Raw genomic sequence first — 26,333 nt, 5'->3', positions numbered from 1 at the left:
CACGAAAACTGACTTAACCCTTTAAAAAAATGAGCAAATTGGCTTGATTTCTTTCAAAAACAGGGATAAAAGGCAAACAGCAAGTTTAGAAGAAATGACCCCAAAATAGTAAAAAGTACAAGAAAAACAATGAAAACAAAGAGAAAAAAAGAGCATTTTTTCTTTTTTTTAAAGAACAAGTAAATGACCTTAAAAAGCTTTCAAAAATAATAATTTTATTATAAAAAAATCAATACATTTAAAGATATAAATATGATAATGATAAATATAGTTTTAGGACATACATTTTTCACTAGCATTTTATATAAATGTTTTTCCAAATCTACAAATTTCTTGCAATTTGCAGAACTTTTCTTTCTATTTTTCCCATGTTTTCAAGGACATCAAGCCATTTTGCTCAGCGCTCAAAGGGTTAAACAATTAACGGATTGTAAAAATAGCTCCCGCTCCTGTTGTCATCTGTTGTGGTTGAACAACACGGTCTCACAGAAATACATGAAATGGATACAACCTCTTTACAACACATCACTTGGTGGTGGGCAGTAGGCACAAAATGTGTTAAAATTATGTGCGTAAAATACTGTGTCAAAGATGTTACACACTCAAAAGGACCTCTCAAACATTAATCATGATATGGAGTCAGTTATAAAACATCCTGGTGGTTTAAAAACCAGCAACACAACTTCAGGTTTGTCCTGGGACCTTTATCACACATGTCCTTCCTCTCTCTGTCCTCCTGTTTGCTTTTCACTCTCTCTACTGTCAAATAAAGCGAAACCATAAAAGATCAACTAAAAATAATCCACAGAGGAAAACAAATGTTTGGCTTTGGTCTCAATCCCCAAAACACACACACACACACACACACACACACACACACACACACACACACACACACACACACAGTGCAGTCATTTCCCACATTGTTCTTTCTTGTCTGGTAGCTGCCCTACTTGTGTGCTTAAATCTTGACAAATGTCCCTTCACTTTCATCTTCAGCCAACAGTTTGAACCTAAAAAACAGGCTGCAGAATACTTGAACAGAAGTCTATTTTGGTGGATTTCTTTTATGTAATCCCTCACCAGTTAAAATAGGAGCAGCTTGTTCCAGTGTTTTGCCAATTTACGATTTGAAAAAAGATGATAGTTGATTTTTTCAATTTGACAATATTTGTATGGAAGTTTAGTGTAGACAGGAATATCAAACAAATATTAAAAGTCCTGTGTAGCATGTTCAAACTTCATTACTGTCAAATCAGGCTTCATATCAATTCTGCAAACTAATGAGACCATGCATGGAAATTATTTGTCACCCTGAGTCACAGTGGTAGTGGTATTATACTCAGTGCTTTTCAAAATAAAGTCACATTTCCATAAACTGTTTTGCTTCATGTTGCATGAAGGATGCGACTATGTAACTCAGCTCCAAATCTGGCAGAATCTTTACTTTTTTTTAGATTTTTTTTTATTTTGCTTTACATAAGGGGATAGAGGTTGCTTTTCTCATCCCAACGCCTCCAAATATTTCAGTCTTCTTGTTTGTTCACAGTGTGATTTTGGTTTTAAATTAGTAAGTCAGTGCCTGGTGTTAAATATTTACTGTTTACTACAGCTTGTTTTATTTATTTATTTTTTCAACCTTTATTTACCAAGTTGGTCCCATTTTGATGAAGAATATTTTTTCCAAGGCCAAGAAAGTCAGCAGTGAGAAAAAATGTGAATCCAAACTTGAAATTATACAACAAAAAAAGCCTGTTGTATTAGAACACAATTCATATTAGAGCTAAAAAGAAAGCACCAGATTTCAGCAGAATAAACCGTGTACGCAGTCTTGTCTTACCCAGGCTGCGGTTGCTAAGGTACTGTCTCAGGCTGACATTGCCCAGCTGGCTGGGTGTGACCCGGCCCACCTCCAAAGCCACGGCCGTGCTCTCGCCAACCGCCTCCACGCCCACACACACCGACTGCACCTTCAGCACCAGCACCGACACCTGGAGGAGAGACACAAACAAAAACAATCAACATATTCTTATTGTGTGTAAAATTCTGACTCCAGGCTTCCCACACACTTTCACAAACAAAATTTCAAAACTTTCCATGATGTTTCAAGGACCTCATATAATCAATAATCAATGTGGAGACAATATCAGCCTTTTTTTTTTTTGACTTCTTAAAGTTTCAGTATCTTACAATATCTTTGGTGGGATCATCGATGCTCTGCGAGGTGGCGCTGACAGTGTCGGGGGACACGCCTCCCTCCTGCTCCTGACCAATCACTGCCTCCGTAGCGCTCTCAGTGGCACTCTGTTCACTGATGGCGTCCTTGAAGCCTGAGATGGACACATCATCTGTGGCACACGAAAAGATTGAGAAATATTACTCACATTTGACTTGTAAGCACCGTCAGGCTTTACTGACACATTAGAGCGATGCTGCCACCTTCTGGTCAGTACAGTTACTGCTGCTGAAAAATATACTCTACTGTGTTAGTATTCATTTCAATTTTTCCATGAAAGACAGCATATGGTAAAAAACATTTAAAACTACAATAATTTTTTTCCGACCGTACTCCCACCATACTTTGCCTCTCAGTATCTTTGTATTTCAGGTGTCCAAAATGTCCTTGTGGGCTGGACAATAATAAACTAACCTAAAGCTAAACTACAGGGTGTCTACAGAAATGTATTTAGCATTTAAATGTAATGCTTTTATGACCTTTCCAAGACAATTTTTAACCAAATTCAAGGTCGGACAAATCATCTTTTTCTGATTCAGACAGTGCAGGTGAGTATGCAGGTATGTGGTTTTTATGTAGTCCTGTGCAGAGGTAGGTTTTATGTAGGATTTTATGTGGTTAGAAGAGTGAGTAAATCTACATTTTGACCCCAGGTTTAGTGCAGTATAAAGTAAAAAGACTAGTAAAAAGTATCAGGTTCAGCGGCAGATTTAAAGATTTGAACATCAGACATGTGGACACATTCATGCAGAAAATCTTAACCTTTTCTGACAAAAGAAATTAAAAGCTTGATAAATGAAATTAGATGAAATATTTGTTTCATTTTAAACCTAAAAAAAATTACATTTAGAACTATTTAAAGACTTTTGAGGCCTAAAATTTACTTTAAAAATTGTATTTAAGATATTTCAACGCATTTTAGACAGCCTGCACTACGCAGGATCTGTCAGTTACTTAATAAAAACACTCAACAGTAAAAGTTAAAGCCAACCACAGATTCACTCATACTAGAACGAGCTTTTCCGCTTGCCCTTTCTCCTCGCTGTATTTGCATTTTGTCAGCAATGTATTTGGGATTCTTGTAACCTCCTCTTGCATATGTGCCACTTACTCTGACATGTTCCCAACAGCAAAATAAGAAGAAATTAAGAAAATACAGGCAGAGTCTCTGCAGAAAAATACACTTCTAGTGGGTCGAAAGTGATGATTGAGAGGAATTATTTCTGTATGAGTCTCGTTTTTTGGAAAATCCTACATATCATATCTTGTAATGTTCCTTCTTTGGATAAATAAAAGTCTATTTGCAGTATATCTGTGTGTACGAATGCATCGATGTTTGCTCCACCTCTCTCCAGCAGACTGTACGTGTCTCCGTCCTCCATCAGGTAGCTGTCTATGGAGATGTTGTCCAGCGACTGCAGGGACGGGCTCTTCTTCATGTTCTTATAGGACACTGAGAAACTGGACTGGGAGCGGTCCCGCATCAGACGACCACTACAACACACACACACACACACACACACACACACACACAGACATGGAGTGTGTGAGAGACAGATCATTTTAATCAGAACTTTCTGTATAGTTTGAATCTGGGCGACACTGTCCATGCATGCTTTTGATTTTGAGCGACTGATTTATGACTGACAGTGACATTTATTGTAACATTTAAACAGTCCAGAGAAGAGGAGAAACAACTGGTCTAGTGCTTTTATTTCATCATATCTGATTTGCTCTTGTGCCGACACTGAGCAGAGGCCGCTGCGCTCTCAGAGAGCTGACAGGGCTTTCTCAACAAGTCATGAATTAAATATGGCTTCATTGCTTTGTGTGGCGTTGTGTAAGGTCATGTAGTGTGCTATCCACCCCGAGCACAAGAAACCGTCTACAGCAAAATCACAAAGGATAAAAATCAAAGTTGCTCTCAAAAGACTGAGAACACAAGGCTGACAAAAAAGAAAAAGAGTCGTCACAAACGAGTAGATTTGTTTTTCATCCCAGCCGTCACCACGAGTCAACAGGTAGACACCAAACACGGGACTCATTAAAACACATAACACAGACGAGTCGAGGACCAGCGCGTCATGCACACATGCAAATGCATGCCCACGGGGGATTCACATACACACGCTTTGATTTGTATTCATCCAAGGATCACAAAGACACACTCACACACACACACAGTTTGTTAACACACACGCACACTTGTTAATACAGCTAGTCACAGATCCAGTGCCTTACATGTTGGACATGGAATAAAGGGAGGTGGATCTGCTGGAGTTTGAGGAGCTGAGGAGATCAGAAACCACAGACAAACTTCCTTTCCTTGATAGAGAGAAAACACACACACAAACACACACACACCTCACATGGGTCAAAGCGGAGCTCAAGAGGCAGAAAAGGAAGTTAAGGAATAACAAGAATATGAAGTGATGAGTAGGAAGACAATGAGACTAAACACACAGGAAGAAGACGTCGTCAGCTTGAGGACGACCAACATGAATAAAGTCAGAGACACAAAGTGGAGTTTGGACATTCATACTGACAAACACTCAGGATGGAGTTCAACACACGCTTGTGTTCAGAAACAGACAGATTAAATTAGAGAGAGAAAGACTCAATTGTTAGATTCATTAGATCATCAACAGCGAAGCACAGGTCCTTTCCTAAAATATTTACCATCTGCACTCAAAAAAACTGTTACAAGGTCAACACACCCACATCATCTTTGTCTTAAGCTGTCAGTCTGAGGACAGTGTACTTCACTTTTTGGGATATTGTCAATATTAGTAGTATTTACTTTACTTTACTTTACTTTACTTTACTTTACTTTAATTTAATTTAATTTAATTTATTTTATTTATTTCATTTTTTCATTTTATTTTATTATTTTATTATATTTTTATTTAATTATTTTTATCTAAATATAATAATTAATTATTGTTTTAAACATGTTTTTTACAGCCAAGTTTTACCGCTGTAAAATGGGTGGGTCTGACTGTTTATACCTTGAAACCGTTGTGTCTATCCATGACGGATTTGTTTTGTAATAGTGTGAATCTCTGAAAATATTTAAAAAATGTTTTAAAAAAAACCAAAAAAAACCCAAATATACAGTGAAGCACAGAGGGGGAATATTCTGATTCACTTATAGAATTTTTTTTTTTTTAAAAGTGTTACAAATGATTACTTGGAGGAAATTTGATCTTTAAGAACTGACTCGATCCATCCGTTGATTATGGTTAAAATAAAATTAAATACATATACTACAAATACTTGCAATGCAAATATAACAACTTCAATGTCTAAATCTGTTGATGGCCTCTGATGGCACCGACTTAATGCAGAAATGAATTCACTACAGTCACATTTCAGTTAGAATGACACTGACGTACGTTAACACCCTTTTTGTGTGATAAACTGAATACCTGGATATCGACTGAGGCATCTTGGCGGCTGCAGCCTTCTCTTTGTCGCTCCACTCCGACAGCGGGTCACTCGTCTGGTTTTTAGAGTCTAGTCCAGCTCCCGCATCTTCACCTCCAACAAAACCATCCACCACCGCCTCGCCCCCTTCCTCTGAACTCGACCTCCCAGAGTTCTTAGCTGAAGTCCTCTCATCCAGTAATGCTTTGTGATTTGAGTCAGGACGCGGAGCTGGATTGGAGCTGGGTACGAGAGGAGCAGGACCGTGCGTGGCTCCGCCCTCTGAGCTGTCACCACATAACAGCTGGTCTACAGTGCACGCCCCTTTGGCTGCTCCTCCTTCAGACCCAGATCCAGCTCCCTCACTCCCCTTTTCCGCCCCGTCTCCTGCATCGCTCCCGGGCTCCAGAGTTCCTCGGCTCTCTGAGGGGGAGAGCTCAGACCCAAGAGGAGATCCCGAACCCTCAGGCTGGGGGACAGGCTTCAGGAGCAGGGACACCTCTGCGCTCTTCAGCAGGAGGCCCAGGCAGAGAGTGAAGGGCTGGTGGTCTGCGGGACGCTGGGAGGGATCCTTGCGGTCTCTCTTGGAGCCCATCTCCTCCAGATCCTGCTGCAGAGTCTGCTGCAGGGCTTTGATGCTGCGCTGAAGTTGCATCAGAAACACATACTGCCGATGGCTCACCTGGACACACAGACCACAGTGGTTACTGAAATGTATGGTGATGAATTACCAGCGGTGGAATGTAACTAAGTACATTTACTCAAATACTGTACTTGTACTATTACTAAACAGATTAACCAATTGCAGCTGCAACAATTAGTTGATTAACTGGTTGATTGACAAAAAAATGCTAACTGTTTGATAAACATTTAAACTTTGTTTTCATTTTTTTAAAATAAATTTTATTTTTAGTGGTGTTTTTTATTTATTTTTCTTATTTTTTTGTGATTGATAATGCTGAGGTTTTGGGGTGTTTTTTTTTACTTTGAGGTTTTTAGGTGTTCTTTCCCTTTTTCTAATAATTTCAAGGTTATGGTAGGATTTGTTTGTTTGTTGTTTTTTTTTAAAAGATTTTTCTGCATAGTTCACTTCAACTTCGAATACCTTGAATACTAAACCTGACTTTCAGCTCATGTCATTTTTGTACTACTCCAGAGATGGAGGACTGTCCTGTTGACGATATTCGGGCTGTTATTTGGGGTAAGTGTGATTGTGGAGGACTGTATTTCATGCTTTGTGCCTTGTCACATATGTGCTTTGTAAAGTTTGATACCTGTTGTGAAAATACAGTATGTAAGCATGTCAAAATTAAAAAGAAATCAATAAGAATAAAAAACTTACCTGAGCGCTTAAATGTTTCTGCACCTGCACCAACACATGCACATCTGCATCTTTACTTGATGATGACAAAGATGGAGAGGAGGAAGGCAGACTGTCCAACGAGAGCGGTTTATGGAGTCCGTTACTGGGGGGCAGTGAATTGTGTGCTGATGTTGGTGCGCTGTCGGCACTGTAAAACTCCTTTAATAACCGTTTCCTCTGCAGACGTGTGACGGCCTCGCCAGATGTGCTCCTGGACAATCCTAATCCAGCACTACTTCTGAGCTTCTCCTGGTGCTGGACGATCTTGGCGGGCTGACTTGCCCACACAGTGAGAGGGAAGGAGTCCACAAAGGGCTGCGGCCGCCCCTTGCCTCCGCGGGTGCCTTCGTAGTCAACCCAGAACTGTGCAAAATGCAATGCCCAAAAGTCCGTGGCGGCCGGCATCTTGAGGGCGTCCGTGCCCAATGTCGGCACCACCAGGCCCCGGTAGATGTCGTGGAGCTTGGTGTCTTGTTCGTGAGCGTGGCGGTGGAAGACGGGATGGAGGAGGGGTAGTGAGGAAGAGGAACGAGGGAATTTGGAGAAGCTGGGTGAGAAGAAGAGTTCCTCTTCAAAGGCCTGCAGCAGGGCCTCAAGGTGGGAGCGGGTGCAGTTAGCCGGGTGCCGGGTGTTTGTGGCAACCATTTCTGAGGTCTGCACTGAGATGGAGCGAGGCAGATCAGCGGCGCAGGAGGCGTCCCGATCGGTAGGAATCACCAGCTAAAGAGAAATTATAAAGTTAGTACAAGCACCAAAGAATACAGTCTGCACTTTAATTATATTGGAGAGAAGGCAGACATCTCTACAGTGGATACACACTTCCACTCACACAAAAATAATCTGATTTCAAAGTGAACCTGAACAAAGGTTGTGTATGTGTCCACCTTACCTTGAGCATGAGACCGTCCACCTTGATGTCCACATGCTCTTCAGGTTTCTGCGAGTCGCTGAGCTTGTAGATCTCCATGAACTGCTCCAGACTCTGCCTGAGGTCGAGGGCGAAAAGGTTGATCCAAACGAGGCTGCGAGGATCCAGAACCAGCTGCAGGGCGTTCAGCTGGGCGTACAGGTTGGGACACGGGACTACAGGAGCGAGGAGAGGCAGGGAAGGGAGAAGATTTGGTTTTACACAGTTGTAAGTCTTACACTCTTTTACAGCCCAAATTAGAGTTTAGCTATCAGTTTTTTTAAACACAGCAAATCTACAGAGGTAGAATAGTGAGAATAAGTTTTGGTGCTGTTAATAAAATTTGGCAGTGACGAATAAAACATTTGCACTGAAAAAAAGTTTCACAGAAAAATACATCATAGCTATTAAAATTATTTTTTTGTGATATTTTATTGCATTCAGATGTATATTTTAATGAGTGTTGAGATGTTTTTTGTTATTTCGTTCTCCCAGGATGGTGTGTTGAGAAGAGACGTCCTCTCAATAGTGTGCAGATTCTGTGTAAATCACATTTTTCCCTGCCCCCTCCTCTCAAATTCCTCTGCTCCTCACCAAAAAACTTAGTGGCTGAGATGACAAAGACTTGCGGAAGTTATCGATGCTCTCACCAGAGAGGGAACAAAATGTAATAAGTCCGCTCTTGTATCATGTTTCCATGACTGCCAATCAGAGCTAGAGTCGATAAAGACCCGTGACTGCGGTTATTTGTCCCGGAAATGAATGCCCATTTTATCCCTTCCCATTAAATACAAATCCAAGATGTTGGTGGGGTTTTAGTGCAGTGGGAAAGAAGCTAGACAGAGACAACAGAGGAATCACAGAGAAGAAACACAAGGGAGACCAACTTCCTCTTTGTTGCCAAAAAAAAAAAGAAAAACCTCCATATGTTTGTATAATGCTTCCTAATGGAGTAAATTTGTGAGAAATCCATAACATGAATTAAATTGGGTGATTCCTCATTCAGAACACTGGGCGTAACTCAGAAAATCAATGACTTCTCAGCCGCACAGCAGTCAATGACTTCCCCACAGCTGAATAAGTGGGCTGGAGGAGAGGCAGGAAGTCACAGCCAGAACAGTGGTGTAAAAAAAAACAGCTCGTGACCTACTAATAAAGATTAATGTTTCTTAAACGAGATGCTAAAGCAGAAGTCTCACTAGGGTAGTCTTTTCCATCGGGGAAGTAGTACTCTGTGAACTCGACGTGGATGGCTGGCATCTCTGGGGGGAGGTACAAAGACTTCTTATTGCAGGAGATCATGGTCTTGGGGCTGGAGCGACGCTGGTCGGCTGTTGACACCTGCGCAAAAATAGACAAACTATCACTCAAAGTTAGCACAGAAGACGTGTTTCGTGTCAGTGATTGCATATGTGAAGGTGTGTAAGCAGTGCGCTTGTGTGTGTAATGACCTGGTAGATGCTGAAGTCAGCCATCCTGAGAACAACGGAGCTGGACATGAGCTGCGTCTTGGGGCTTTGAGGGGGAGGAGGACTGAAGGAAGCGCTGGAGGAGGTGTTTATCTTACCTGCAGAGGAAGAAAGAGAGATGGAGGGATAGAAAACGGAGGAGAATAAAAATGAAAACAGAGTGACAAAGAAGGAGACAAACAGAGCAACCACTCAGTTCTCCAATGACAAACCCTTGTGCCTTTCAAAAGGTGTGTATCACCGCACCCGGCTGTGCGCACACACACCATGGTACCTGGCTCTAGGCACCAGCAGCACTGGGCCGTGGGCTGTGTGTGTGGGCTCCACTCTAGGAGTCCTCCATCTGCCTCCCTAAGCCCTACTCCTCCTCCTGCTCTCTCCTGACTTCCTAGAGGCCCATACACATCGTCCCTAAGGGACACTGGAGGACAGAAAACCCAAAGGGATGATGTGCCGTGTGTGTGTGTCAGGAGATACAGCACAACTATAAAGCCTGATCAAGTTGAGTAATAGCATTTAACATGCGTCTCAGCGTGTGTTTACCGGGTGGTGGGGAGCTGTGTGCAGGGGGCGGGCCCTGCTGGTCTCGGACCGCGCTCTTCAGCATCTCCACGTTGGTCTTGAACTCATCGTGCAGACTGCGTGCCCAGCCCTCTCTGGTCTTGGTGGCCTCGCTGTAGTGCATCCAGTGGACGCAACTGTCACCTAAAGAGGTTGGAGAGGAGATTGTGATTTTGTAGTAAACTGAATATCATCATGTAAGTCCTAAGGTTTTGTTGTATATCACATTTTGCTTTTTTAAATTTAAATCATGCACATTATTCTGTATATCTTCCCATTTCCATCTGTTCATTTCTTTGTACTTAGTTGTTTTTGTTTTATTTGTTATAACTAACAACTAGCTCTAACCAGTAGGACCCTCTGTCGGTTAGCTGTTTGATTCACAAAAATGTTCCCACCCTTTGACAGCCACACTTTTTGCCTTAGTAGGCTGAATTTTAACACGGAGATCAAGTGTGTAACATGTGTTTGTGTTAATGCCAATCAGCTAGAGTGGAAGTGCAAAAAGGTGCGTAATCTCTAAATGGACTTACACAACATGACCAAACTTTAAAGACACACATACAGACAGACATGCATAGACTTACACACACACACACATGCGATTTTGCCACTTCCCCTTTCTTAAGTCATGAACTGATTGTTGTAAGGAGCATCATTGTTCTAGAGACATGTTTGTGAGGTTGTTTGTGAGGTTTTTTGTGTGTGAATACATGAACACTTGGATGCATGTGCACAAGTGGCCGCAGCTATTGTGATTCAGCGCTTGTTATTATTGTCCTTTAATGCAACTGCTTTAAAAACGCACAGAAAGGTGAGCCTTTGTTACAATGTGTGTGTACACTCCCTAGGTCCATCTATCCAAATAATAATACAAAAAGCAACAACAAAGAACAAAAAAAAGAGAAAATTGGCACAAGTAGTAGGTGTGGATAATGGACACACACCAAATAAACTGTTTGCATATTAATAGCAGTAAGAATAGCGCCACGCTTGATCATTTCTTTGAATGTTTGTTGTCATTTTTTGTGTTTCCTGTCTTGTCTAATGTTCTGTCTTCATATACTCCCGTGTACGCGCTGCTTATCAATACCCTGTTTTTGTTATTGTTTTTGTACTACTCTGTTGCACTCTCTAAAGTAAATAAATAAAAAAGAAAATGACAAAAAATGGGCAATATTTTAACCATACGAAAAAACAAAACATAAAGGGAGATAAAAGGTAAAAATTAGACAACACCAGAGATGAAAATAAGTCCAAAATCATTAAAATGAGGAGTGTGGAAAATAATCAGATCATCCTAGAAGTGTGCACAGCAGAAGCCAAACAAACTGCTGCTGTAAAACCGTTTAAAGTGACACAACAGGAAGAAGCAGATGGATTGCAGCTATAGGTTATAGTGAGGGTGCAGGGTGCATTGCAGAGTAGATAATGTGTTGCACTGACTTTGTGGTGAGGTAGTAAAGGCATCATAGCAGGATTCTTACCCGCTCTGTGAAAAGGGTAGTAGTCCAGAGTAATGGAGCTGAAGGAAAGCTGCATGGCTCCACCTGTTATTCTCTTATTGATCACTGCACAGAGGGAAGACAGACAGATAAATAGTCAAGCTGAGGCTTTTTTAAAAAAGTCTAAAAAATTGTTTGTTGCACTAATCTGTGTGCAATTTAACAAAAGAAGAAAAGATGACTGACTGAGTGGATATTTATGCATCACACTGAAGAAAAACATCTTTCCGTGTACCCAACAGTGTGTGTATATACCATAAATATTGAATACAATGCGCACTACATGTAGATCTTTTCCATATGCTACCTTTGTCCTTGGCATGGATGTCATCACAGATGTGCAGGTCCAGGTGTGTGATCTGGAGGTGGTGGGATGTCTCGCATACGTCGTACGCGCTGAACAGCTTGGCCATGCTTGCGCTCTGGTCAGCGGCTGTGGACGCCTGCTGGGTGCGCACCTGTTGGGCTGAGGGGGGCGCTGACGACACCTGGTGAACATGCACAAAAAAGCGCACAAACTATGAGAAGTGTCTTTAGTTTTAGATGCTGTTGCTGATGATTGTGATGGTGGTGTTTATGTTTTAAAAGCAGTTGATTGATTTGATGTTGTTTTTTTTGGTTTGTTTAAATGTATATTTGCGGCTCACAGAGATTATCAGCTGGCAAATCAACAGCTGAATCATGCAATGCTCTATCCTTCCAGCAGATGGCGAATAAGACCCAAAGACAGAAAACACACAGACTGCTGTACATTTTGTGCAACCTGCATAGGTGTGAATTTGTGTGGGTGATTAATGTAAGTACATTTTGTAAGTGTAAGGACAGATGTGGTCAAGGAACAATGGGACAGTTTCAACAGAAGTATGTCAGGGAACAATTTGACCATGTAAAACTACTATTTTGTAAGATGTGCTCTCTTTTATTATTCATTTATATTTATATAATTGCACTATTGTATCTTGTATATTGTACATTTTGTAATGTTGTTTGCATGAATCTTTGCTGTTTCTGAGTGAGGACAAAGACAAATTTCCACTGAGGTGGACAATGAAGTCTCTCTATCCCACATTACTGTGACTGAATAGCTGTCTTTTCGTATTGATGTCTGTCAATACCTGTCTATCTGCCTGTTTATTTGTCATTATCTCATTGTTTGATTTTCTTGTTAAAATTTAAAAAAGGACACATTGAAAGACACTGACAGCAACAGAGAGAGACGGAGATGTTGAGGGCGGACAGACGCCATATGGCATGAGGGGTGACACAGAGAGGGGCAGACATGATTTCCATGAACACAAGGGCAAACTATCAGACCATGACATGGCTTACCCACAGAGGGTAGAATTAGGGCATGGACAGAGAAAGGGAGGGGGAAAAAGAGACGGACAGAGGGAGGGAAATCAAAATAATGTGAAATCTGCCCTCTACGTGTGGATGAAGTCACTGTGTCCGTGTATATGCGTGTGCACCTGGTCCTCTGTGGCCATGCTCTTCCTCTGCTGTGCAGACTTCTCCATGGCCTCGCTGAGAGACTTGGCATACTGCACCATAGCTTTGAGCTGCGAGTCAGTCAGCACCCAGAGCAGGTCGTCCAGGATCAGAATCAGCTTGGAGGCCACCACGTTACAGTCCTTAATCTGCGTCAGGTAGAGACGGTGGTATAAACATGCATTATGCAGGTGGAGGTAGCCTGAGAGCTGCTATTAACGCAACATGACACTCGGAGGGGAATTCTCCTACTGTGTGAGGTATTTTTACACATTTTGTACCCCTTATGTGTTCTTTATTAGGTCAATAACAAACAGAATATCCTTTTTTTTTTTACAATATGAACTAAAACTGCACTGACAGCATATTTGTGTCTTGCGATGAATGCTTTATTCAGCACTTCTGTAAAAGCCCAAAGAAACAATTGGGGTTAATTACTTCCACAGACCTCACACAAGAGGTCTTTGTGTGCTTTATGCTGCATTATATTAAATCTCCACATCTCCAAAACAGACATTAGCAGTGTTTTTTTGTTTAAATGCACACTAGCGGTTTGATTAATCGCTGCTGTTGGACCTGCAGCCTGTGAGACCACACAGAGGGATTATTGTTTGCAGTGGAAAAAGAGGTTGTTGCTTACAGCAGTCTGGGTTTCAAGCTCGATCCATCAAAATTTAAAATGTGAATGCATCTTTAAAGGATGTATGTGGACGGATTCAGGGTTTTAAGTAATTTGAAAACTGTAAAGGGAACTTCAGGTGGTTAAAATTGCAAATTCCATGTACATAAAATAAAAAAGGGAGCGGGAAACAAACAGTCTGGATAAAATAATGTAAATTTCAATGGAAGACATCAAGCTCAACCTGATGGAAAGCGTTTGGCTGGAAGAGTCTGGGTAGATATTTTATGACGCTTGCTCAGAAATGCTCAATACTTTTCAAGCCGCTCGAGGAACTATGGCTCTCAGGGAGCCAACCACTACCACTAGTTCTGGGCCTGTTCAAGGGTAAAGACTTCTACTACTTAGTGATTATATTTTGGATGAAAGTTTCTTTTAAATTGCACTCCTTTTTAGGCTTCTACTTTCAACATCTACAAATATTAAAACAAAATGCTTGTTTGGAATCAAATCAAATCAAATCAAATCGAACTTTATTTATAGAGCACTTTTCATACATTTAATGTAGCACAAAGTGGAATAGCAGCTAGAAAAGTATTTACAAAGAAATGACTTAAAGTCCAGCGTGTAGAATTTAAGGGGATATTTTGGGCAGAAAATGAATCTAATATAATATGGGTGTTTTCTTTAGTGTATAATCACCTGATAATATGAATCATCATGCCTTAGTTTCCTTAGAATAAGCTGTTTATATCTACATAGGTAATTAGCAGCTCCTCTGTGACCTATCAAGCCTATCAGTCGGAAATTCAGTGTTTTTATTGGTTTAATCACCGCATCTGTTTGTTTTGGAAAGGAAGAGACCTGTGTATAAAATGGCTTCTGGTTAAAACCTCCTGAACAATGAACACTGAAGGAATGTTAAATAGGGGAAAGTTTCAGCTGTTTCCAATCTGCAATCCTCATCAATACATTTTGCAGACTGCTCCTTTAGGCTAGACACCATATCTATAGAAAACTGGTTTGGTTTCACATCTAAAATCTTGGAAAGAATTACTTTCTTCAGGCCTTCAGGAAATTTAAATTAAGGAAAATTGAGGAACTAAAAATAAACAAGTTTTTTCCAGAAATGCCCCTTTTTGTATATATTTCTTTGTTTTTACTATTACAGCTATTATCTATTTATCTTAAATGACAAAAAAACATATTTTTTTTGTTTTATCATTAGTTTGTAAAGACTTGAAAAGTTGGATCACTCTGTGAAAGTAACTAACTAAAGATGGCTGTGTGAAATGCTTTTAATAGGCAACACTAATTTCTTTTTAAAAAGTAAAAAGATGAGAGTGTGTGTCTGTGTATGTTTGTGTATGACTGACCCGTCTCTTGAGAGTGACTCTGATCTTGGACTGGTTGGTGATGAGGCGAATCGGGGCGCTCAACATCTCATGTTCGGCGCTCTGGATGGCGTCGGCCTCGATACGGATCATCTGCCAGCTGATCTCCTTGAATGTCAGGATCTGAATCAAAAAGGAACGGCAGCGCAACAAATAAAAAACATGAAACAACATCCTAGTGGTCTTTGGAATAAACAGAATGCATGAACACAGACCTCTCCCCTCTGAGGGTCCTGGATTCGGGTGAATCGCAGGTCACTGATGCTCCAGCTGGTGTTGACGCTGTAGACCTGCAGCTGGGAGAGCTCAAAGGAGGCGTTAAAGGCCTTGGCACTGATCCTGATGACGATGGAGTTGATGGACAGCGACATCCCCTCTACCACCTTCTCAGCAAACCCATATTCACTGTGTGAGGGACAGACAGGTGGACACAGGTGTTGAGACAGTTATATAAACAAGGTGATAAGCAGTGTTTGGCAAAAGGGTTATTACTAGTCTGTCCTGTAAGCAGACTTTGTTTGAACATAATTATAAGTTCAAATAATTAAATTTAACACTGAAGCTACGAGGACACAGCGATTTGTTAAGTCAGTGCTTTTCAAACTTTTTCTGAGAAAAAAAATCATGCAGCTCAGATTATCCTCCAGATTATTATCTTCTCACACATATTTTAATGTAAACTTCAATGCTTTGATTATTATTAACCCTATTATCATTATTTTTATTTATTTATCCAGTATTTTCTTGTTTTAAAATAGAGATTTTTTTTCACTTTTTTATCTCTAGTGTTACTTTTATGGAAATTGTATACTTTTTCTTTATCAAAATAATTTGTATATATATATATATATATATATCTGTTGTAAATTGGTGGTAAGTATATACAGCTGCCTGTGATGTCAGTGTTAATTGGGGTCCTTTGACAAGCCCTCGGGGGTGTGGTTATTCCACATATGCATTTTCTTATCTTTTTTGTTTTTAATATTTCATCATAAAAAGAAGTAAGAAATGCACAAACAGCAGCGTAAAAGAGCAAAAAAAAACCTTCTAAAGCTATTAAATTTAATGTACTGATTATGAATTTGTTCATATGTTAGATTTTAACTATGTTAAATGTGTGTGAATCAAATTATTTTAGTCCAGGGAAGAAAAGAGGCTCTTTAACCTAAATGCAGATATTGCAGTGAGAAGGAATTAAAGAAACAATCAGAGTGCTCACCTTTGTCCTGACGCTGTTGCTATGGGAGACGGACCATTCGGGGGGCGGGGCTCATCACAGGTACTCATCTCCATCACCACTTTATCCAGAGTCTGCAAACAAGTCACAGGCTTAACTAACTAATGCCTTCATAAAATGATTTTCTTAGCTTTTGATATATAGACTGACACAATATTAAGTACAATATTAACTGAATATTAATTAATATTTACTGCTGTTCTGTCTGAAATGAATATATCAACCTCAAAATGACCATCTTTTTAATATGACTGCTCTGCTCTGTAATTACTCACCCTGTATGACACTGAATTCTTGACTTTTTTTGCATGCTTCCACAATGAATGAATAATCAAAAATTGGAGAAAATGTTTCTTGAATTGAGGTCAAGGGGGTCGACGTTTAATAAAAGCAAAACATCTGTTTACAAACTCTCACACTACTCATACAGAACAATCCAAGTCTCATTTATCCAGCAGCTCCCGTGTTTAGTGAGCTAAAATTACTGTTTTTGTCAATAGAGGCTGGCACTGAGCACTGATAAGTTTCACTTTTAGTTCAGTTTTTTATCAAAAATGTGTTGGGTGTAATGGAAATCGTCTTGACAAGAGTTTGTCTGTATTTGACGACTGTGTTCAACATTTACGTACTTTTCCACAGAAAAACATCGTAACCAACTGTCCTAAATAGATGTCGTTGACCTGAACGAACTGTGTGGATACACATATGCCCATGCAGCTGTGGGCAGAAGGGGACAAGGTTAATCTCTTTTGCAAAAACGGATCGATGTTTGATTTCTCCTCTTTAATAAAACACTTAAACTTGGTTGTATTTTCATACTACTGTATTTTCTCACCAAGGAAATTGTACAAGAAATGTCCACCACATTGTGTAGTACTGAGCATACAACTGAATAAATGAGACTTTCATGACTTGTGTGAGAATCTGTTAATGTGTGATTTGATATAGTTTTGCTATTGTCAAAATGTGACTTTAATTCATCAAGTTTTGTCTGATCTTCATTCACTGTGGAGGCAAGCGAGAAAAACAGGTTAAGAATTCCTTTAATGTTCGTCATCTATTTTGCAAAATCTAAATTTAGCATCAGTGTCACTTTCTCTGTCTTGCTCGACAAGACACTCACTACGCGCCAAGCTACGTTTCTCTTGTATCATGTAAACATGTGGACTGTATTTAAACACAGCCTTTACCATTTTCATACACTAGTAATGGTAGCATCAAAGCTTCAAGTAGCATTTTACAAGTTGTTCTCATCTTGTGCCGGTCAACCAATTACAACATGACACTAAAAAGACCATTTTTGTGACTTGAGATGTGCAGTCCAGTTCAACTGATAAACTAGCGAGTTGCAGCCTGCTTAGCCCTTTATCACTTGAGTTGTAAACACTGCCTACATATTGTTCACTTATGCATAAGCAGCAGCCTGTCTAGCACGACAAAACACCCTGAAACCCCATAAATTATGCCGTCGCTACTCTCAAATTAAAAGAACTCGTACCACCTTCGTGATGAAGCCTCGCTCCCTTTTCACACAGTTGTATAATATTTCCTTGCCTTTGTCGGCGGTGTGATAACATTGTGCTCTACAGTATGATGACTAATAGCAGATTCAACAGTGCTAATGTGTTACCTTTTAGTGCAATGCCCTCGTATTATGTGGTCGTGGCAGTCACTTTAAAAAGTTGATACATAAGTGTTGTAAATGGACTGCGCTTGCATAGAGCTTTTCTAGTCTTCTCACCACTCAAAGTGCTCTCACACTACATGTCACAGTCACCCATTCGCCCACTGGTGGCCGAGGATACCATGCAAGGTGCCACCTGCTACGGGAGCAATTTGGGGTTCAGTATCTTGCCCAAGGATACTTCGACATGTTTCCTGGAGGAGCCAAGGATCAAACCACCCACCCTCCGATTAAAGGACGAGCCGAAGCTGTTGTGATAGCTGTATGTTCCCTGATGTGTTTGCTGCAACATCTTGTGTAATAAAGCAAGCGTTCATTGATTAAACATTTATTCAGTGTTGCGTAACAGCCGGTGCTGGAAGTATATATATGAGGACTGTGGAAAACAGCAAACATCCAGGTTTTGTTGAGACGAGTGTTTAAAAATGAAACGCGTCTTCCTTCTGTTGTCATTGGTTTCCAGCAGCCTGTGCTCTGAGAGTAACAGCGACCTGGTAACTGGGACCAGCATGGCAGTCTGCCAACCTGACACCTGCGCCCTGCTCAGCGAGGTGGCAGCCATGAGGGAGAAGCTGGCAGCCGTGACACAGACACAGAGCACCCTCCAGCAAATCCTTAGCGCCATGACGCAGAAAATGGCCACCGCCGAAGCCAGCTTGCAGTTTTTCAAAAGCCAGGCTGAGGAGCTGCGGAAGATCAACGCGGCTCAGGACGAGCAACTGAAGGCACTCGCAGCGGTCACATCTGCAAGTTCGGCAAAGATGGCTTTCACCGCTGCTTTAGGGAGCTCCGTAGGTCCGTTTGAACAAGACACACCAGTCAAATATCAAAAAACCCTCTCCAACATCGACCACAGCTACAACCCCGCCACCGGCATGTTCACAGCCAGGGTCAGAGGAATGTACTACTTCAGCTTCACCATGTACAACAACAGCTCCGGAAAGCCCAACTCGGTGGTGTCGCTGATGATGAACAGCCAGATGTTGGTGTCTACCTGGGACACTGAGGGGGACGATTACCACGGCAGCGCGACCAACGGCGCGGTGGTGCAGCTGGAGGCCGGAGACAGCGTGTACGTGAAGCTCTACGCACACAGAGTGCTCTATGACGACAGCAATCACTACAACACCTTCAGAGGTTTCCTGCTCTTCACACTGTGATCAAACAAGTGTGACGAGGGGGAGGGGATTAATCCCAGATCCCGAGTGGTTAATCTGTTCTATAAAACAATCTGTCTCAAGTTTCTTGTTCATTTCTGCTGATTATTTGTTATTATTCAACCGTTTAAATGACAATAAATGTAGAAAGACATTATTGTGTAATACTAATGCAATTGTAGCGGGTGAAACTTACCAAAGAGATCGGGTGAGTCTTCAGCTTCGTCCATGGTATCTGTGAATGAAAACAGAACAGCAGCTTAGCCTCTCAGCGTCACCGTATTCTGACGCAGACAGAACAAAAAACTAATTTAAAGATATTTAAATGCAAATTAAGACCTTCTGTTCAGATGAATGGATTTAATGCCTTAAGATTTTTCGATGATTCACGGGAATCCTGTCCAAAAATTAAAAAAGTAAAGTGCAAATATCTCAAATTTGTACTTTTTTTTTTTTTTTTTTTTAAAGATTTTTTTTTTGGGCTTTTATTGTCTTAAATGGACAAGACAGTTTAAGCGTGAAGGGGGGAGAGAGAGGGGGGGGGCGACATGCAGCAAAGGGTTGAGGCCAGAATCGAACCTGCGGCCGTTGCGTCGAGGATACAACCTCTGTATATGGGGCATTGCTCTGTCCACTGAGCCACTAGGCAGCCCCAAATTTGTACTTAAATGTACTTGAGTAAATGTACTAAGTTTTTACCGCTGTACAGCAAACATCTGACCTTTCAGTCCCCCTAAAATACTAAATTAAATCACCATTTAGTGGGACCTACAAATTAAATTAAATGCAACTCAAGTGCACGCAATGAAATCAAGTCAAAACAGCAGGCGAGGTAGCTCAGAGATGAAGGAAGGAAAAAAGAAATCAATGAGTCTAGACTGGCAGCTCGTTCCATTCAGCTCCTGAGCTCCATTAATCCTCCGCGTGCAGCCTCTTGATTCAACTCTGTGTCAAATTATACAGCAAAAAAAAAATGGTTAAATGCTCATGTTCGCTCGCAGTTCCTTCCACGGGGCGGCTCGTTCTTTGAGACGTCATAAATCAAGAATCGAGGATTTGCGGCTGTAATTGAATTAGAGGCACATTTTATTCGCCTCCGTCACGCAGAGATGCTGGGAGGTGCCAGCAGGGGGTGTTCGCTCAGGCCTGTCGCTCTGAGTCATCGGAGCAGAAACGTTCATTGGAGTTTATATTAGTGTGTGTATTAATGAGGCATCAATAAAGCAACTTTTATGTCTTTCAATTCGTGTGTGACACGCTTTTAAAACGAAAGTGTTCAGCTCATCTGTAACAGGAAGACGCAGAAATGAGAGGGGGATGTTAACGAGTGAGGAAGTGAGATATGTATCTGTCTTTTTTTTTTTAACCAGTTTAACACCACTATGCACTTCAAACTGGAGCCAGGCAGCACCACCGTTCACTCAGAAATCCACACACACTCACAGCAAATGATGCGCATGTTACAGTTGCAACACTTGCATTAGTATTACACACTGTCAGCGACACAGCAAATAGTGGAAGCCAGCAGACCAATTAAGGGACAGACAGCAAAGGTATGAAGACTTGTGAAACAACAGGGTGGGGGAGAATGGGGAATAAAAATAAGGTGGGGGAGACAAAGAGGAGGTGGAAAGTGGACCTTGGACTGAATAAAAGTCCAGTGACGAAGGAGAATGACTGTACGCAGCTCCATTCAATGTTTCCAGGGTGTGTCAGACTCTGCTCTTATATCATACATGGCACTTAGCTGATGACCATAACCACATCAGGGGCATCAGACACTCCAGCAGAGTGTGTGTCTGTGTGTGTGTGTGTGTGTCTGTGTCTGTGTGTGTGTGTGTGTGTGTGTGTGTGTGTGTGTGTGTGTGTGTGTGTGTGTGTGTGTGGTGCAAAAGAGTCATTAGGAGTGTAAAAGATAGGTATTAATACACTGCATCTTAATAAAGGTGTCAGCCTGTCTACAGAGGATCATTTTGCAGTTTCTGTTCATTTAAGCCTGAAACGCAACCACATAAATCCATTTTGTACATCACTTTAAAGATTATTTGGTAAAATAAATCATGTATTTGTACTTTGGCTTTAACGATCCCCTTTGTGCAACAAAGCTTGAAAGAGCCCAGTGTGTAGGATTTAGTGGGGATGTATTGATAGAAATGGTATATTCATTTAAACCTTTATTTAAGAGTCGGGAAATCAGCTGCAGGAGACGCTTATTTTCAGTGATGCCGAGCATGAGCAAAGACATTAAAAACAATCCACCAGCAAACAAATAACAGTTAAAATAGAGATTAAATCACACAAAACAGCAAACAATTATAGCAATGTAAATGGGTAAAAACTGAGTATGGTATCAATCTTCTCATCTGACCAGAGAGCAAATACGCACATTTTCTTCACTATTAAATCTACAAATTCAACATGTGACAGTGTCCCTCACCCTGATGGCGGCCTTGTTGCATTCCACACGGTTGATGGCGAGCCAGGTGGGCAGATCCAGCAGGCTCTGCAGCACCTCCTCATCCAGCTCCAGGTTGGTCAGCTGGCCCTCCCCCTTCAGCGTGCTCAGGTTGATCTTGTCCGGCGACAAGTTCTTAGCAAACCTGCGAGACACAGATGAGAAGAGGCTGAGCTCTGAGCATGGGAATATTTATAGAAACAGGTTCTTGGCGAAGCAACGGCCGGCCAAAACAAACCCCAACTGTGATGGGCACAGAGGGGTGCCTGTCCAAAGCAACACACACATCATCACTTCCTCAAATGCAGGATTTTAAAAATAGTTCGTCATGAATATGAGGCAATCATTTCAGAGAAAATTATACTTAAGAACAAAACCCACATCTTTTTAATAGCTCACACAAAAACAAGCCTATAATTTAGGGTTGTACATCGCCGTTGAGGTCATATTATGAGACAATTAACCCAACTACAAGTGTGGAAATAAAAACTCCATAAACCTGCAACCACAGTTTGAAAAATAATGTTTTTCTCTTCATGTAAACTTTGTTTTTAACTCAGCATGTTTGCTTTGTTTCCATTGTTACCACTTCATCTGATAATGACGGCAGGAGAGAGGATGAAGGTGCAGAGTGATTGAGATTTAATATATATTTTTTAATCATGTTTTTAATTGTTTTCATTATAAAAAAACTTTCTACAGCAACCTAAAATATGACAAATACAGTTATATTTACATATAAAGACAGACGTCAAGATGCTAAAAGTATATTAAAGAAATTATTCATAGAAAATGTAAAATGCATAAAACCTTTATGAATAAACAAGATACATTCAAAAAAATCAAATCAATGAGACTTTATTTGAATCGCACTTTTCATACAAACAGACTGTTACAAAGTGCATCACACACACACACGCCCAAAACACATGAATATTAGCAAAACTTTAGGAGTACTCATTAAAACCATGAACTGAGGAAACGCTACCATAAACGAGGAAACACCAAAGGCAGAATAAAACCTATAGATAGAAAGGTTAGAATAAAATAGTAAATGAATAAATAAACATTCACACAACAGGTTCCCACCGTATACATCTCGCCCCCACACACTATACTATACATCGGCAAGATAATTGCCGTTTCTGAGATCCATGCTGGACGGTGATCACAGCAAGGACAGAGCGTACTCAACCCTCGCACCACATTCACTCAACAAGCTGCCAACACTCACCTTTAATTAAAAGCTATGAGCCAATATTGATATTTATAACCTCAGCGTCTTGCTCAGTGGGCTGTGTGTGTGTTTAAAGTCTCTGCTGTATGTTGCGGTGATTTTGTCTGTTCTGTCTATTTGCTCTTTAGCTTAAGTAAACAGCTTTGAACACACAAACTCAGCGTCCATGACCTAAGTGTTTTCTGCCGCCGCTCACGGTTTGATTATTGGTTAATAGTTAGCAGAGTGGCCAGATACTAAATGGATTATTGACCCGTCTATGTCCGCATACCAGTCTGGGATCGTATTGATTTTACATTCTGTAGCTATCAGGAGCAGCACAGCCTTTATCCTGCGACATGAAGAGGTGCACAATACTGTCTGTGCACTCCTGGCTCATCCGAATGCTTGGAAGCTTTGACCGTTGCCATGGTTATCTACGTCTTCATCAGTATTCAAATGCACCATTGAAAAAATGTATTTATATTTACTTATTAGGGTTTGGAATCACCAGAGGATCAACTATTTAATATTATCATGATACTTAAGTTATGATAAATATAACTGTGATTATAAAGGTTTTGCAAAATACTGAGTATCGTGATAATATACTGTATATCGCCATATATTGCGATTCAATACTTTTTTTAAAGTTTCCAAAGAAAAACCTTGTGAGCATCTATTTTATTATTATTTTATTATTTGTGACTGATTGCTCACAACTAATACCTGTTAGGATAATTGTTCTAACTGATTTTTTTTTTTTTTTGATTAATTGATTAATCTAATCTAATTTAGAATTTATTCCAATTTTCTTTATTACTCGGTGAATATAACAATTTATTTACTCAAAAATAAATACAGGAAACTTTGTCTCATTAATACTTAAATATTTTATTCAATCATCTACTCCTAAAGACCATTATAGTTATGTTATATCAATATAAATACTTGAATCAGTAATTGTCAGTCACCAGCCTTCAAGCACTACTGAATCTGGGACAGTTTGACCACACGTGACAGGTTTACAGATATAGCAAAATGTCAAAAAACGTCATGGTTTCAAAATTTGTAAACTTGACCCCCCAAAAAGTGGAGTACCAGATATGCCAAAGTAAACTGTCACAAATCTGCAAAGAGTTCAAATGAAAACCTGTAAGATACTATTTAGTATTAGTTAAGTAAACTTAAGCTTTGATTAGTCGCTGATATTTGTCACTTAAGCTTTACTGCCAAATAAATTGATACTCTGGTCAGCCCTAGGACATTTTTCTGGTTTCAGTCTGAAATTCAACAGAACAGTCATGGAGGTTTATCGTCATGCAACTATGTGATGAAACAATGATATTAGTAGGTAAAGCACAAGAGTAACACTAGATCTAAACTAGTTGGTAGCAGTGTTTAAACTCACTTTTAAACACACACACACACACGTACAGTACACAAAGGCTTAATCTCATTACCTTGCTAATCTCTCATACACTTACAGTCTGTCAGTAAAGAGGACCGGATCAAAGCTCAGAGTTTCACAACCAACACACATCACTGACAGAGTGACCTAATTATCACGGCCAGGACAGCAGAGTGAAGATTTAGTATTTTACTGCCCTGCTAACTTAGATAACACACACACGCGATGAAGAATGTGTGCAGCTCTGCTCAAATCACAATAGCGATGGGTATCATCTGAAACTCTTTAGCATTGGTGGCAGATTGGCAATACAATACCTCATTTTCAGCACTGATACTGATAACAATGCTTATTTTTAGGTGGAGACTCATCTTTCCAAAAGCTAATTTTTGCTTCCTTATTTCCTTATAGGATCCACAATATTTTTTTATGACACACTTTTTATGGTTTTGTGAATAAGGCTGACATGCAACAAAGGTGCCTGGTCTGATTCCAAACAGTTATGTTGCTGTTGCATGGTCAGCATATTTTACCTCTCAGCATCCCTACATTTTTTTTCCATTGTCAGTCCCAAATCCCCATTCAAAACCACTTACAGCTTCTGCATCATCATCGATAACTCGACTCTGGCTCCTTTCCCACACATCCACACTCTGAGTTATTTTCGACAGCAACCTCTCCATCGAACACCCATTCAATCAAATCACCAGAACTGCAATTTTTCCACCTAAAAAACATAGCTTGGCTCTGCCCATCACTTTCCTTCACTACTGCCAAAACCCTTCATCACATCCAGCACTGACTACTGCACCAATCTGTCCCGCTTCACATCATTAATCAAAATCCACCTTTTTAAAACTGATTTTAATTTGTGATTTCTCATGTGAGTCAGCCAATAAAAATACACGCCTCGTCTATTTTTAACAGGATGAATTGTCCCTCCCAGCTCCCTTACGGTCAAGACGGCAGCGACAATGACAAAAATGGGGACTAATTTATCCCGTTACATGTCTAACTTAAGTGGATCATAACATATAAGGAATTATATTAATCTGGAGATGCTGCGGTTCAAAATGAGACTAAACTTTTTTTTTTTTAATGGATGGTTGTTTCTAGAAAAAATGTCCACCCGCTATCGTCTCATTAAGAGTGAGGAGTTAGCAGTCAATGATATAAAATAGTTGGTTTAAAAAAAAAGGTTTTTCATCAACTGTGAATCAGCGTAACCATGGGAACTCCTCGTTCATACAGTCATAAATATACACACAAAATATGAGGCTGGGTGGTCCAGTAGTTTGCAAGATTAGCTGTGGACACACACACTCACCTCACGATTAATTACGCCTGGCGTAAATAATAAAATGCATCATTATTACTATAACTAAATGTGCTTCCATTTCCCCAAGTTTACCAAATATATACCTCACTGTGTGGAATTCAATACAATGAGTATCTGCTTAAATTGGTCCAACTTTCAATACTAAATGTTAGTCATCAAAAGTGATGATATATGAATATGGAGCCCCTCAGTAGCTGGATATTTTCAGGGAGACAAAAGATTTCTGTTCTGCTGTTCAGTCTGAGTCTTTGCTGATGGAAAACTTCTGCGAGGTGCACAGAGACTCTCAGTATCTGCGGTGTGAAAGAGACTTTGCCCCATGATGCTTTATGATTCAGCTGCCTACGTTTTGAAATGATCTCAGTCTGTCAAACTCCAGTTTCTTTCCACCCAACACCTTCTCCTTGCAGTGTTAGATTCATCTCTAATACAACACGTAACCTGTAAATTATTCAGCGGCAGCAGCAGACATAAACAGAGACTTGGTGCAGTGGTACAGAGAACAAGACAAAAAAAACCACACACAAACAAAACATAGATAGTATTATTTGCACATGTGCTCACATGGGCATACACGCGCTCAGGGACGGAAACACAGTCCGTCTCTGAGAGGTGGGTGTTGTTGCTGGTGTGTCTCAGTCCTGTGAGCAGTGAAATATTCATTCCTGCTGCCGATCAAGTATCAACCAGCTAGCCAGCTATCTTCACTCGCTCCTTATCCGGCCTCTCGGCCTCCCCTGAGTCACCTCTCGCTTCCTCTCCCCTTCTTCTAAAGTCATAAATAAACCAACACTGTAATAACATGTTGTTGATCTGCTGTCGAATATCAATGCAACTAATAAGCTAAGTTACACAAACAGATCCGA

General features: G+C 40.5%; 2 protein-coding genes across 2 annotated transcripts in view; one reads left to right on the top strand and one right to left on the bottom strand.

Annotated features, from left to right (window-relative positions):
• uhrf1bp1l (UHRF1 binding protein 1-like) overlaps positions 1–26,333 on the bottom strand; it is a 44,375-nt gene that overhangs the window by 8,975 nt on the left and 9,067 nt on the right. The window contains 17 exon segments of the mRNA XM_042511174.1: positions 1,841–1,991; positions 2,191–2,348; positions 3,582–3,730; positions 5,665–6,344; positions 7,005–7,745; positions 7,915–8,108; positions 9,132–9,273; positions 9,384–9,499; positions 9,945–10,106; positions 11,450–11,533; positions 11,775–11,955; positions 12,937–13,104; positions 14,951–15,091; positions 15,184–15,373; positions 16,188–16,279; positions 19,243–19,281; positions 21,484–21,646. Of these exon segments, the coding sequence (XP_042367108.1) occupies positions 1,841–1,991; positions 2,191–2,348; positions 3,582–3,730; positions 5,665–6,344; positions 7,005–7,745; positions 7,915–8,108; positions 9,132–9,273; positions 9,384–9,499; positions 9,945–10,106; positions 11,450–11,533; positions 11,775–11,955; positions 12,937–13,104; positions 14,951–15,091; positions 15,184–15,373; positions 16,188–16,279; positions 19,243–19,281; positions 21,484–21,646 (3,551 nt within the window).
• Positions 18,301–19,226, top strand: LOC121961262 (complement C1q-like protein 2). The gene has a single exon (XM_042511175.1). The coding sequence runs from the start codon at positions 18,315–18,317 to the stop codon at positions 19,047–19,049; it is 735 nt and encodes a 244-aa protein (XP_042367109.1). The 5' UTR covers positions 18,301–18,314; the 3' UTR covers positions 19,050–19,226.

Source organism: Plectropomus leopardus, chromosome 22, assembly GCF_008729295.1.
Source record: "Plectropomus leopardus isolate mb chromosome 22, YSFRI_Pleo_2.0, whole genome shotgun sequence".
In the NCBI taxonomy this organism is placed as follows: domain Eukaryota; kingdom Metazoa; phylum Chordata; class Actinopteri; order Perciformes; family Serranidae; genus Plectropomus; species Plectropomus leopardus.
Note: the sequence above shows the minus strand (reverse complement) of the source record. Positions and strands in the feature narration are given on the sequence as shown.

Excerpts from the sequence above, each read along its gene's own strand:
- LOC121961262 (XM_042511175.1), top strand. The coding sequence starts at position 18,315 with ATGAAACGCGTCTTCCTTCTGTTGTCATTGGTTTCCAGCAGCCTGTGC.